The sequence below is a fragment of the Gavialis gangeticus genome, unplaced genomic scaffold (genome assembly GCF_001723915.1).
Source record: "Gavialis gangeticus isolate Ggan-Ray unplaced genomic scaffold, GavGan_comp1, whole genome shotgun sequence".
Classification (NCBI taxonomy): Eukaryota; Metazoa; Chordata; order Crocodylia; family Gavialidae; genus Gavialis; species Gavialis gangeticus.
Genome location: NW_017729025.1, coordinates 97,471,560 through 97,485,874, shown reverse-complemented (window position 1 = coordinate 97,485,874; position 14,315 = coordinate 97,471,560). Strand labels below are relative to the sequence as shown.

The 14,315-nt window shown below is 41.2% G+C and overlaps 1 protein-coding gene across 4 annotated transcripts in view; it reads right to left on the bottom strand.

Moving 5' to 3' along the window:
- Positions 1 to 14,315, bottom strand: part of MYBPC3 (myosin binding protein C, cardiac) — a 125,888-nt gene that overhangs the window by 3,024 nt on the left and 108,549 nt on the right. For all 4 annotated transcript variants that reach the window (XM_019519242.1, XM_019519238.1, XM_019519239.1 and 1 more), the window contains 4 exons: positions 8,368 to 8,563; positions 4,553 to 4,692; positions 3,046 to 3,205; positions 2,299 to 2,435 (listed from right to left, as the gene is read on the bottom strand). In XM_019519242.1, the coding sequence (XP_019374787.1) occupies positions 2,299 to 2,435; positions 3,046 to 3,205; positions 4,553 to 4,692; positions 8,368 to 8,563 (633 nt within the window). The remainder of the gene's footprint in view (positions 1 to 2,298; positions 2,436 to 3,045; positions 3,206 to 4,552; positions 4,693 to 8,367; positions 8,564 to 14,315) is intronic.

Genomic DNA, 14,315 nt, shown 5'->3' with positions numbered 1-14,315 from the left:
ACCTGGAGTTTGCCCAGCCTGTGCCCAAGGTGTCGGGGGGGGGCGGGGCTCCAATCCATGCATCCCACCCTCCACCACAGGCTGGGCAGATTTGAAGGCCGAGCTGTTTCTGCTCTCTATCCCCCCCCCATTCTGAAGACATTGCTGGGGCTGGGAGTGGGGAGGGACAGGTGGAGGGGAGAGCAGATGCAGACTTGCCACCACTCCAAACTGCAGCTCAATCCCCCAACCTGCCAGACCCAAAAGACATCTGTTGAGTCTGGGGGATCATTGTAACTCATGGTACTTCCTTCAAGTGCCATGAGTTACAGTGGGGAGCTGCGTGTCTGTCAGTGCCCATAATCAATACCTGATGAAGATTGTCTTTGTTTGACAAGCTTTCAGATGCATCTCAACTATGCAGTTGGTCCATAAAAGATATTACCCTAAGAAATCCCTGCCATGGGCGAGTTTATTTAACATTTCATCATTTATATCTCTTGCTGGGATCCTATGAACCCAGCTGACTTCCTGCCCTTTGGGCGGGGGGCTGGACTTGATGATCTTCCGAGGTCCCTTCCAGCCCTAATGTCTATGCAATCTGTGAAGTATGTATGCTACAGCAGAATGTCATACTGCTTGATCTCACAATATACATCCAAAAACACAAAAAGTTAGATAGATAAACTGTAGGCAATAAAAAAAAATGGAGCTCCATTTTACACCATTAAGTGAATTGCATGTTTCATTGAGTTTTGCTGTTCTGAAACATCCAGTTGTAATGAAGAGTTGCAAGAGGGCAGAGGTAACATCATTCTAACAATTTTAATTTTTCAACTTTTGTACCTGGGTTTGTAAAACCTTAGGTGTCATGTTACCTCAGTGGGTGTGTCTACATGAGATGCTTTACTGCTCAGTAGAGTATACTGTGCAGTTAGTTTACTACCTGTATTTACAGGTAGTAGCTAACTGTGCAGTAGATACTGAGTGTGTCTACACATGCACATTAACTGTGTAGTAACAGATTATTGCACAGTATGGTCACGCATCCACACATGCGTGCCCACACTGAGCAGTAAATATGGCGACTTACGCCAACTTGAGCATTATGCAGGTATCAAATTTACGCCCAATTAGTTACTGTGCACTAATGCATATGTAGACAGTAATTTACTGTGTAGTAAATTTAAGCTGGCGTAAATGCATGTGTAGGCATGCCCACTGTACAGTAACACTTGTGTAGATGCTGACTGAGAGCAGATTTGCTCTTTGTTTTCAGTCAGTCTCATCAGCTGGGGGCCACAGGGGACAGGGAGCTCTCTGTCCCCAGTTGTGGCACTGCTTAGCTCTCCGGCTCCCCCCAGGAACTGGAAGCCAATCAGTGCCAGAACTGGGGAGCTCTCTGCCCCCTGTCTCAGCTCCTGGCATGGAGCTGGTAGCTCTGGAGGGCAATTGGGGGCTGGGAATCCAGCCCTTGCCTATCCCTTGCAGCAGCTCTGTGCTGCAGGCAGTGGCTGGGAATCCAGCCACATGGAGCTGCTCTGGGGGACAGGAGAAGACTGGATTCCCAGCCCCCACCCACTCCCCCAAGTATATAGCTCCGTGCCAAGCAGGGCAGCTGCCAGCGAGCCCCGTGCCCCCCTGCCTGGAAGGAAGCTCATTGGCAGCTGCCCCACATGGGGAACAGCTCCCAGTAACTCCCTGCTGGGCAGGGAAACCCTGCCCAGCATGGGGCTTGCTGGCAGCTGTGTGTATCGATGGGCACAGAGCCAGAAGAGCTCTGCCTGCTTCAGGGGCAGCTTTCTCCTGGCTCTGTGCATGTCAGGTCTCCTCCCAGTGTGCACGGGCCCAGCAGCCAGCTGCCACTGCAGCCAGCAGAGCTATTCTGGCCCTGTGCCAACTGGGACTGGCCCCATGCCCCTTGCCAGCTTTAGGGTAGGACCGGGGAGCCTGGAGCTCCCCCAGGTTGCTGCAGGTGTACCAAGCTGCTCCCATGGGAAGCAAATCTGTTCCCAAGTGGGAGCACATATAGACATGCTCCTAGGAAGGTTTACTTTAAATTTTACTGTGCAGTAAGCCTTCTACAAATTAATAGCACATGTAGATGAGTCCGGTAAAACGTATTTTTTGATTGATGCTTGAGTTATAGGAACACTGTTTTTCCTGTGTGCGAAGGAAAAGTATAAATCAATGCCCTGTGTAATTTAGACCAGTAATAATAATATACAATTATACCAAGTGGATATGAATATTTTGGTATTTATAGCAGGTCTTTGGTTCATTATAAATCATATAAATGACAGCCAGTGTAATCTGTACCTTGGGAATTCCTCTGAGAGCACAGCTGAGTGTAGCATTGTAGCCTGCAATCACAGAGCGGTTTGCTAAGGGGTGAGTGAATTTGGGGGGTTCAGAGAAGTCATATTCTTTGTAACTGGGTGGTTTATAAATGGTGCCTGAAATTCAAACAAACAAAATAATCTACTAAGGATTAATTCTTAAATCTTGCCTTGTTGAACACAATCGAATTGTAATTGTAATTCACCTGTGCAGTTTTAGGAAAGCAGTAAAGTTAAAACACTAGTACTGCCAGGTCTCCTAAATTAGTGTGTCTCATGTTTTATGCTTTTTGTAAAAGCTTCCACTACTGTAGCCATGCAACTATGTGACTTCCAGCTTTCACTGCAAAAGGGGATTTGTAGTCCTTACGGTTGCATGCAAAAGCTTGAATTAATTAAAATCCCTGAAAGCTAATATAGAACCCCCAGACTCACTGTTTTTTATAATCATGACTTCTGGGGCCTGACTCGCAATTTATGAAGATGTGTGGGTAGCAACAACACAGAACCATGCCACACACTAATTGCACAGCAAGTCTCAAAGATTAAATGCTCTGTGTAAGTGTGAAGCGTTAAGTAATGAAAATATCTCTAAGATGGTGCCCAGTTATTCTGTTTTGCTTCCCTTAGTAGTGCATTTTCATCTTGTGATCTGTGGCTTACCCACAAGAAACCCTTTTTTTAAGAATATGTTTTAAATGAGCTCTTTATCTTACGAATATGTTACCTGTTTTTTGGATATAGACAGGAGTTTTGGTGGTTGCAGCAGTTCCGCTCAGTCCCCATGAATTTTCACTGAAGACTCGGAAGTAGTACTCATTCCCCATTATCAAGTCAGAGACTACACAGTTTGTCCGTCGACAATGATCAGAAACAGTATACCATTCCTGGAATAAATTTGTATGTTGTGAGAGAAAGTAAATGTTGAAAAATATTTAAAAGATAAGAGATGGTGCTAGTTTTGTTTTTGTAGACCTTCGTAGTTAGTGTAAGTGGAAAAGATAGGTTATCATTCAACAACAATTTTGGGGATGGTATGCAATTCCAGATAGAGAAAAATCAGCACGTTTGTTCTTTTCAGAGAGAGAAAATGTCCAGCCTATTTTCTTACCTTCATCTTCAGGTTCTCATGAAAATTGTATGAGTATTTTCATAAAGTGGAAGTTTCTATCCCTTATGGTAATTACATAGAAAACATTACGAACTAAAATTAAGCTGTTGCATATCTGTTTTCCTGTACCTACAAACCTTTTTAATACCAGGTTACCACACGGGAAATCCAAATAATTCAAATTAATTTTGACACCTTTGTCCAGAATAAAGGTAAAATATTGTGTCAATTAACAAAAAGCCTGAAGGGGCTAAATCTATCAGTGGTCTTGGTTGCTTAAGTACCAGTTTGTGGGCTTGAGCCCAACATGTTAGATGCCACCAAAAATCCTCAAAAACCTACTCTTTTGCTATCTAATCTGATAGGTGCCTAGCCCCAGTCACAGCCAATCATTGACGGGATTCTCAAATCAGGTGATCCTCTATCTTGTCTATAGGGCCTGATCCCAGTGGGTGTTGTCTGAACATGTCTGTTTGTTTAGGGTTTACACAATAAATAATTGAGGATGAGGCTTCCACTTCCCCCCACCACCCCAGCAGATTGGTGTGCTTGAGTGTCCCAGGACAGCCAATATACAAAGTGGAACAGTTTCAGCAGGAGAGACTGAGACCACCTCATCACAGAATGCTTGGTAGTGTAGGGGCCAGAGCATTCTCTTGGGATGTGGGAGTCTCTTTTCCAAATCAGAGAGTATTTCAAAACACATCTGTCAGGTGAATGCCATGACTGCAATGCTTTTGGGCATAAGGTGTCATAACTCCAGGAGACAGTTCTCAGCTGAGAATTCTGAGCTGAATTGTACAGGCAGCCACTTTTTAGTGCTGGAACTTAGGCTTTTTTCCCTAAACTTTTTCTCCCAGCTTCATTAGACAGCTTGCTGTGCATCTCTCTGATTTCATTCCATTCTCAAGTGCCTAATCCCATGCATTGTATGGGAACCACAGATGCCTGTATTGGGGCTCTGAATGCTGAAGGATGACAAGAGTTATATTTTTTCTGTGCATTTAGCCTCAGATTGAATTTGTACCTTCTGTTATAGGATTCTACCTCCCTACACTGTATTACCCTCCTCTTATCCAGTTTCACTGATCTGCAGAAATACTGGTAAGCTTCAAAAACTCACCATCGTCTTTTTGTCAGCTTTCTGGATTGTGTACCCCAAAATCTGTGCATTGCCATCGTCTTGGGGAGGTGTCCACTCCAGAGCAACATTGAATCCCCACACATCTACCATCTTCACATTCTGAGGAGGACCAGGCTTGTCTACAGAGGAGAAAAATCAGACAAACTCAGTTCTTGTTTCAGGCTCTCTGCATTTCTCTTCAGCAAGCAGGAAAAACAGCTTGTTAGTGGGCACATCTATATGAGACAATACAAGCGCAGTAGACTAATTCTACTGCCCATTAGCATTGCAGGCAAAAACTGTCCATAAAAAAGTATGTGCTGGTGCTACTGCGCAGTAGTACTGATTACAGCACATTAGGTTAGTACCTGTTATTACAGGTATTAAACTTAATACACTGTAATTATGGTGTATTAATGCATGTGTAGACATGCCCACTGAGTTGTATAATAATCCCACAGCAAAACAACTAAGTTGTAAAAAGCTTAAAGTGGAAAACTCAAATATGTTTAGCCGTTCTTTACTTGTGTTATTACCTATAGCTTGAGTGCTTCCATGTATTTTACATGTATTTTAATTTTTGTACAGATCTACAAATAAATTTATAGAACCATCTAAAATGGATGCTTGGAAGAAAAAGCTGACGGTTCTTAACTTAAGTGTCGTGAAGATGTTAATATGGATGGTGGTTGGCTTGAGTGTCACTGAAATACTCTGATAATTGGTGGGTAGTAGGAGAAAAGAGGCAGGAATCTTATCAGCTGGATTTAATCATGAAAAAGAACTTTTCTGGAGGGATACCACTGAAGAAACAGATTTCCAAGCCAATGACTTATTGCCTCTTTAATTAGAGGCTGTCATCTGGGAGCCTGATGTGAAAACTGTAATACAAGTTTAGCACAAGTTTTTCCATAGAAATTTGCATATTGTTCATTTTTACTCAGTTGGTTAAGAAAGCACTATAATTTATTCTAACTCTTGGCTTCACCAGCTATATCTTGAGAAGGAGTAAATATTGAAGTCTCTGTCAGTACCAAAAAGTTGATTTTCGAAAGATAATTATAATAAACAACTTGAGCTAAACCTCAGTAAAAATATGACAGTGGTCCAGTCAAATGATAAGGTCTGTCTCGGGCATGATGATAGGGTTTTAAACTGGGGCCTTGCTTTTGACTAGAGAAAGATGGAAACCCATTTTTTGTAGGAATCGGGGAGGTTTTGTAAAATCTAACAATAACTGAAAGTAGTAATGTTTCCTTCTGAATGTGTGCTTTTCAGCTGTATGGTGGAACCTCATGTCACTAATTAGTGTAATTTCTTCTTTGCTTCTGTTTTTGGAGTGTTGCCTGGAGTTAACCATAGGTTTGTAGTTCTTCTCTTCTGTTCAGAGCTCAAGGGGATTTGCTGCAGGGTAGGACAGATTTTGGTTGCCTGTCTCCTCATCCCAAAAAGGGTAACAACATGAGGCTACGGACATAAATCCCTCAGCAAGTAGACATGTGTCAAGGAAGGTTAGCCAAGTCATTGCTAACCTCTGAATGTTGTCTTCAGAGGATTGGTGATTAATTTATTGTTCCTATGATGCTGGGCTGGCCTCCTGGCCTTCCATCTGACATATACACGCTACTCCATGGCAACTGAAGGACTGCTGTCAGTAAGAAAAATAGTATGCATGTCTTCCATGATTCTCTCCTGCCAAGTACATACTAATTTGGGGAGAGCAGAAGTTGCTGTTGAGAGAAACAAATAGGGCAGCTCTAAATGAGTGGCTGAGCCTTGATTGTGCATATATGCTTTGGCTACAGAAAGCTCTGCAGGTGTCCAAGGTCTTTCAAGTTGGAGTAGGAGATTAAATGAGACTGCTCTCAGATTTTGACAAAGCTATCCACTGAAGAACACAGAAATGTTATTCCAGTCCTTCAGGCGTGGTACATTTTAATCAGTGTAATGAAATTATTCACTTTTTGTGTCAGACATTAGGTTTCTGTCTCCTCATTCCCAAAGGGTAACAACATGTGGCTAATGACATTAATCCCTCAGCAAGTGGACGTGTCAAGGAAGGTTAGCTGCATAATTGAGTCTTCAGAGGATTGGTGACTGATTCATTGTCCATATGAAAGCTGAGTTGGCCTCCCCAACCTTCCATCTGACATATACATGACACACCATAGCAACTGAAGGACTGCCACCAATAAGAAAAACAGTATATATTGCTCCAATCTTTTTCTTCTACCAAGTACATACATATGTGGAGAGCAGAAGTTGCTGTTGACAGAAACAAATAGGACAGCTCTGAATGAGCCAAGATTGTGCATATATACTTTGGCTACAGAAAGCTCTGTGGGTGTCCAAGGTCTTTCAGGCTGAGGTGGGAGATTAACTGCTGACACTGATTTCAGATTGTGACAAAGCTATGTACTGAAGAATATAGAAATGTTATTCCAGTCCTTCAGGCTTGGTATACTTTAATCAGTGTAATGAGATTATTCACTTTTTGTATCAGCAATTAAATTTCTGAGGGCAGTGGTTTTCTGATAACTGATGTGGCTGTACATATGATATACTGAAAGGAAAATACTTGGTATAGTCCTGTCAGACCAAGGCTCTTGAAGTGTAGAACGCCTCAGTGACCACTTTGCCATCTTTATCATTTATATCTCCAATTCTATAGAACATTCAACTTATTCATGAAACACTATATTACCAAGTCTGAAGTGCCAGGAATTTAGTTAAATAATACTTCACTACAAGTATATATTTCTAGAAGAATATTGAAAAATTGGAGGAAATTGGGGATGGCAAAAAATGTTTGCGGCTAGAGGAACTGGTTTAATCTCCCCCTTCCCCTCACAAAAAAGAGCAAGATGTGGATCTCAAATATTTGCAGATTCTTAATGATTAAGATAGATAAAACAGTTATTTAGCATCTAGATCTGTGATGAGGAGAAATGGGAAAAATTAGGTTGTGTGTTAAAGAAATCTGTCTGACAGAGGGAGTTACATTAAGCTGTCAAATATATAGTTTCTCAAGGTAAGTTACTGAAACTAGATCACTTCCTCTTTAAAATGATGCTAAAAAATACTGGAAAATGTACAGCAAATGTGTATGGGGTGTACGGGGGTGCAAGTGTACCCTCTGAGAACACTGGTGCACCCCCTGTCAGGCTGCGCTCCCCATTTAGGTGACAGGCAGGGGGGCAGGCAGGAGTGCCTGTGCCCCCTGCGAGAGCCGGCCAGGGAGAAGGGCCTCCAGCAAAAGTGGCTGCGCTGCTTCCAGAAGTGGCCTCAGGGCTTCCAGAAGTGGCGTGGCTGCTTTTTGGTGAGTGAGATTGGCTGTGGGGGGAGTTCCCCCTTCCCTTCCCTTCCCCCCAGTCAGTGAGATCGGCTGCTGGGGAACCCCCCACTGTCCCCCGGTCACTGACTCAAGAGGCACTAGGTGCCCATGGCAATAGCAGTTCTCCACTAGGCTCCAAGAAATGGGCTAGCTGGTCTAATAGGCCTTTTCCATCTCTTGCTTCTATGGTTGTATTAGATAAGAATTCTCTGAATACATAGAACTGTTTTTAGCTTATATTTGCATTCCCTGACCCTGGGAACAATAGGATAATACACACATTCATGCCATGATTTTACATTCACAAAGCTGGGGTAGAGAAGATCCCATACTAGCATACTAATTTCTAGATTGATATTTCTTCTCTTGGAGAATGCAGAACCGTGCAGAAGAACACCAAGATTCATACTTTCTCCATTTGTTTTCTGAAGGACCTATGAGTTAGTTCTCTACGTTGACTCTAGTGTCACCAGGTTCTCACCTGCAATCTGTATGGTAATAGTAACCTTATCCTCCATGTTTTCTATTTGAACTGCCACTTCATAAGTCCCTGAGTGATGACGCTCTGCCTTTCGGATGAACAGGATTGTGTCTGTATTGCTGTTACGAATTCCCACATCTTTGGACTCTAGTGCTTGACCGTCTTTCATCCAAGTAACTCTGGGTCTAGGTTTACCCTGCAGGAAGAAAAAATATATATATTTGAACTAGATTTGCTTTTCCCAGGTCCTTTGTTTTCTAATTTATGAAACTGGAAAAGATTTTTTTTCCAGATGCTTTATTGAGAGATACAGTATGACTGGCTGGATGCTTTTCCAGTTCTTTGACCCTTCCATACATATATCCTTACTCATCCTTCTCATGCAGTGATGCCGTAGCTTAGTGGGACAGTGTACATAGAGCATCCTTATGTTCACAAAAATAATTTTGTGAATAAACACTCTTGGAAAACAGCCAAGGTTACTCTGTCATTTGAGATTCATTAGGCAGAAGACATTTTTAAAGGGACATTTGGTGGTAAAATCTCCATTTAGGCAGCAAGAGGTGTCTGACAGCTTGTCCACTCAGTTGCCGCAGCAGTAACCATACAAAGGTAAGTCAGCAGGTAGGCTAGAGATGCACCTTATAGACTAACTGAATCTGAGAACCTGCCTTCCACTTGACTTTAGACTAACCTGGATACCTATCTTTCTCTACTCATAGCAGGGTCATTCTGGTTACAATTCTCAGATGCCTATACACGTGCTCTGGGGTGGGTTAGTTTTCCTTGCCACTACAGAGAAGTTCTCTTCTAGGCAGCGAGAGGTCTCTTTTGCAATAGATCTTACCAAAAATACCAGAAAAAAGCTTTCTGGACCACCAAAAAAAAAAATCTTATTTTAAGAATCAAATCTTTTCTTCATTCTTTGGATCATTAGTTGCTACACCACAAAGCAACCAGGATTTTTACGTGTAATAGAGACTTTTGCTTCTCAGTGTTTTGAGGGCTTGCTTTCTGTCTGTTCTCAGCTGAACCTAATTGGGAGTAGGACTGACCCAGACCATAAAAGCCTAAACTGACAATGTCCAGTATAAGCTCTTAACAGGAAAATTTTTACAGGAAGTTGGGTGTGGAGTTTGTGTTGTGGTGGGGCAGGGAGGGTTGTTTTGGTACAGTGTAATTTCTTGGTTTGGGTTATGGAATTTCCTCTTTTTTGATTTGTTTTTCTTCAAGATTTTTCTTTAAAAAAGAAAATATGATGGCAACTATAGCAACTGTGGAAGACTCTCTGTGTGGCAGGGGAAATAAGGATGACGGGATATGAAAGCTACAACATATATATTATTCTTGAGTGAGTTGCTGATTCCAGCTATATTTGCATAAAATCTCACACAACAGTACTCATGGAGATTAAAGTCAAGGGACTGCAAATGCAGCTGAGACAAAGATGGAAATCCAAGAGGATTTCTAAGGCAGTGAAGAAAGAAGAGTGCATATAGAAATGAGCTTCTGATTGATACCTGCTGAAAAAGATGATCTGGTGGGCAGACCTTCAGAAGACAAAAAGAACATTCTGGTTTGTATTACTGAGCACTCATTCTTAAGAGTTCTCACCCCTTTCACAATGGGAATCATGGAAACAGAAGCTTGGGCTGTCTGCTGGGAAAAAAGATATGGGGACAAACCTGAGGTTGAGATGGTTTCTGATGGGGCCAGACAAGAATCTACTAATTGTTCTTTTTGTAGGAACAAATGATACAATCAGATACTCAGTGGGCATGTCTACATGAGATGCTTAATGCGCAGTAGCCTAAAAAAACTGCACAGTAGTGCATCACAGCATGGACAGTGCTAATATACTACCGTGCAGTATTATTAGGCTACTGTGCAGTAACATCACCAAAATGGCGTTCACCGGTGCTACTGCTCAGTAACTCTAGTTACTGCGCATTTAGTTAGTACTTACTAAATTAAATGTGCAGTAACTACTGTACATTAATGAATATGTAGACATGCCCACTAACAAGACTAAAGGACAATTATGTTAGTCTGGGGAAAACATTTAAGGAGGTTGAAGTTTTAATGATCTTCAGTGGGATTCTTCTTGTTCCAAGAAGACCAGATAATGAAGCTTAACAGATGGTGGAAAAATTGGTGCTATAGGAAAGGTTTTAGGATATTCAGTCAGTGACTGGACAGACATTTCTCCAGGAATGGTCTCTACTTAACTAAGGAAATAGCCTGCTGGGATCAAGTTTGGCACAGTTGATTAGAAGAACTTTCAGCTACCAACTCAGTGGACTATGGGAGAAAGCTGCACATCCCCATGCTGAGAAAAATATACAGCAAGAAACAAATTGAATATATTAGGTTGATTGTAGTCAGTAGAGACAAATGAGTACTAATATACCGTGCAAGGCATTGGCAAGACCTCATTTAAAACGCTGCGTACAATTATGATTGCCAGTGTTCAAAAAAGACTAAACTAAAAAAGGTACAGAAAAGGGCCACTGACATAATTAAGAGAATGGAGAATGTATCTTATTAAAGGAGCTTAAAAGTACTTTTGTTTAGCTTAGCAAAATGTAGGGTGAGAAGGGATGTGATTACTTTTTATGAATACATGTATGGGGTGACTATTTAGGGGGAGAAGAGCTGCTTAAAGTGATGGACAACATCAGCACAAGATCAAATGGCTACAAATTGGTTATATACATATTTAAACTGGAAATTAGTAGGTTTTTTAATTATTAAAGTTTTCAAATTCTCTTCTAAGCAAAGTAATTGGGAGAAAGAACATGAATCACTTCAAGATGGATGGAACTTGACAAGTTTGATGGAAGGGAAAGTATGATAGGAGAGGTGCATTCTTTGATCAATAAATGGTATATGAAGTATGAGGATTCAAGTATTTGTGAGCCCCATGATATGGTTGAGATGTTTGGGGTTTTGGGGTTTTTTTGGTAATGCTGTGGTTATTGGTAATCCCATACTTTAGGGCTTCTGCTGGTCATCTGTACAAATCAGAAATGATTGTTTCCCTTCATGAGTACTTTACTGGCTTCTTAGTAGTAGTGGTGGCAAAGGCTGGGTAGAGGAATGCCAACAGTAAGCAAGGGAGACTGTTGTAGTGATGAGTTCTCCAAGGTAAAAAAGAGGCAGTCTGTTAAAAAGTAAATAGTTGGAAATTAGGAAAACAAAGGATAGAGGAAGAGAGGAGGGGAGGAAGGGGGAGGGGCATGTAAATGGTAAGTTCAGGCAGGTACCTAGTGAATCAGATGTCAAGCAGGTTGTACTGTGTCGTAAATTCAATGTCTATATTGGGTCCGTGACTTTTTGTATCCAGTAGATTTATGAAGTGAAGTTCATAGGCTTGTCTATGAAAGGTGTTTTCTAAGTATGCTCCTAAATTCCAAAAGTGTTTTGTAAGTAGGGTCCTATATTTCAAACTAGCCAAGGTTGTTCTGAAATTATTTGCAGTCCTCAAATACATTTGTAAACAACAGATATGGCATGCAGAAGGCTTTAGGGTCAAGTGGCCTAATTTCCTTGTATGACCTCTCCAGCTAGAGTTCATCTTTGCTCCCGAGAAGGTGACTAAGGACAGTGTTCTACAATGTCAAAGATAACGTGGACATCCAAGTATCTGTTTCAACAAAACTGCTCATGTGACAGACACAAGAAACATCTCTACAAATGAACATTCTGGAGCCCAGAATAAGTCTTTCCTTAAATGAGCAGCAAGATTTAGCAAATGTCCGCATACATTAATATTGCTGTATATTTTCATTAACTTGAGGAGATGTGGAAGGTTTCTGTCCTCAATGTCTATTCCATAATGGTGTATGGTTCACATTGATTTATTTCCCATCAGCTGGAATCAGAAATACAAACTCCCTTATTTCAGAGGATACAAAAGACCAAGATCTTTCACAGATGCCTTCCTCCTTGGCTGCTACAGAATTTTCTGTATGCAATTTCCCTGAAACTGTCTATAGCTAGCATGATCTGCAAGAATCAGATGGGGCAAAACTATAATGATTATTAATAGTTTTTGGCTGAGTAAGACCATTCTGGTTTCTAGATCTGCCATAAGATTGCTACCAAATGCTATACTTCTACTCTCTTCACTTCTACATAAAATATTTTAATCTGTCATCTTGGATGCTGAGTTGCTGAACATAGGCATATCAGACAGAAGCTGTTCTGAGGCTGACCACAAGATACAAGCACAAAGCAGTAAGTCACTAGCCAATTCTGTTTACACAGGTTTCTGGACATATTGGAAGGAAAAAAGTATCTTTATCAGGACTGGCAAAATAGTTAATGTGCCATCTCAACCATTTAGATGGAACCAGATGAACTACTCAAACTCCATTTTTCTTTCTCTTTATCTGGTATTAATTAGGTCATAATGGTACGTCACGCTTTCTGTACCTCTTCCATATTTTTATATGATGTCACTATTTGTGTCTTTAATAGCAATTATCTATTTAAAGATGATAAAAATATTTAAGGAAAAACGTTACATTTTGACCTCAGTTTTCATGTGCTGTTTACCAAAATATTTATAGTCAGCTCCTTCTCTGGTTTTCCAGCAAAATGGAATAGTTCAAAGGATTAGTGTAGCAACAGATCCATCCTAAAAGTTTTGGTAAAGACCAAACAAGAACAAATTTAGCATTAAAGAGAGCTTTTTTTTTTAGTGTTAGCTAGCTCAAAACAGAAGCTTATTATAAAAGCATCATTTTAACCATAAATCTAATTTTACCACTGCTGATGGTATAATACAGTTGAGCAAGCACTTTCATTACAACTCCTCATTTAAGATGTAGTGACTAATGAAATAGTGCAAGTGTTTGCAGTATTGGTTTTCATATCTGAGACTTTTATATTTATAGACTGTGAAAAACATAAACCCATAGAAAGCACATTCTTAATATGTATCACAGAGGATTGGATTTCTGTAATGTGCCATATCTAATCCTGGAGGGAACAGTGAGTGGTAGAGTAGATAAGTGCCCCATCAAAATAGTCTCAAAGGGCACCTATACAAGTGCCAGATGTTAGCATATGTTAGAGCAGACTTGATTAAGTGAGTCTGCTGGAGCTTGCTAATTGGCATGCTACAGCAGCCTCCATGTTACATGTATTCAGTGTCCTGTGTTCAAAATGGTGGCGGGGCCGCTTTAACTAAAGCTTGTCCAATGAGCTTTAGTTAAAGTGGCCCAGCCACCATTTTGAAGCATGGGACACTGAATACATGTGATGCTGCTTGGTGCTTGGAGCTGGTTTAATTAAAGTGTTCCCCACACCCTGGAGCACATGAAAGATGCCTAGAGGTATCTGTTGCAGGAAGAGACATGATATTTGCAACAAAGTTTGACACATACTTTTAGGTGTAAGATGGGAACAAAGGCTTCTAATGAACTTTGAATCTTACCTATCATAGAAAGTTAGGGTTGGAAGGGACCTTAGGAGGTCATCTAGTCCAACCCCCTGCTCAAAGCAGGACCAACCCCAATTAGATCATCCCAGCCAAAGCTTTGTCCAGACAAGGCCTTGAAAACCTTCAAGGATGGAGCTTTCACCACCTCTCTGGGTAACCTGTTCCAGCGTTTTACTACCCTCCTAGTAAAAAAAAAAAATCTTCCTAATATCTAACCTAAAACTTACCTTGCTGCAACTTGAGACCATTGCTCCTTGTTCTGTTTTCTGTCACCACTGAGAACGGTCTAGCTCCATCCTCTTTCGAACCCCCCTTCATGTAGTTGAATGCTGCTATTAAGTTCCCTCTCAGTCTCCTCTTCTTTAGACTAAATAACACCAGTTCCCTCAGTCTTCCCTCAAAAATCAAGCCCCCCAGCCCCCTCACCACTTTTGTTGACCTCTGCTGGACTCTCTCCAATTTGTCCACATACTTTCTGTAGTGGGGGGCCCAAAACTGA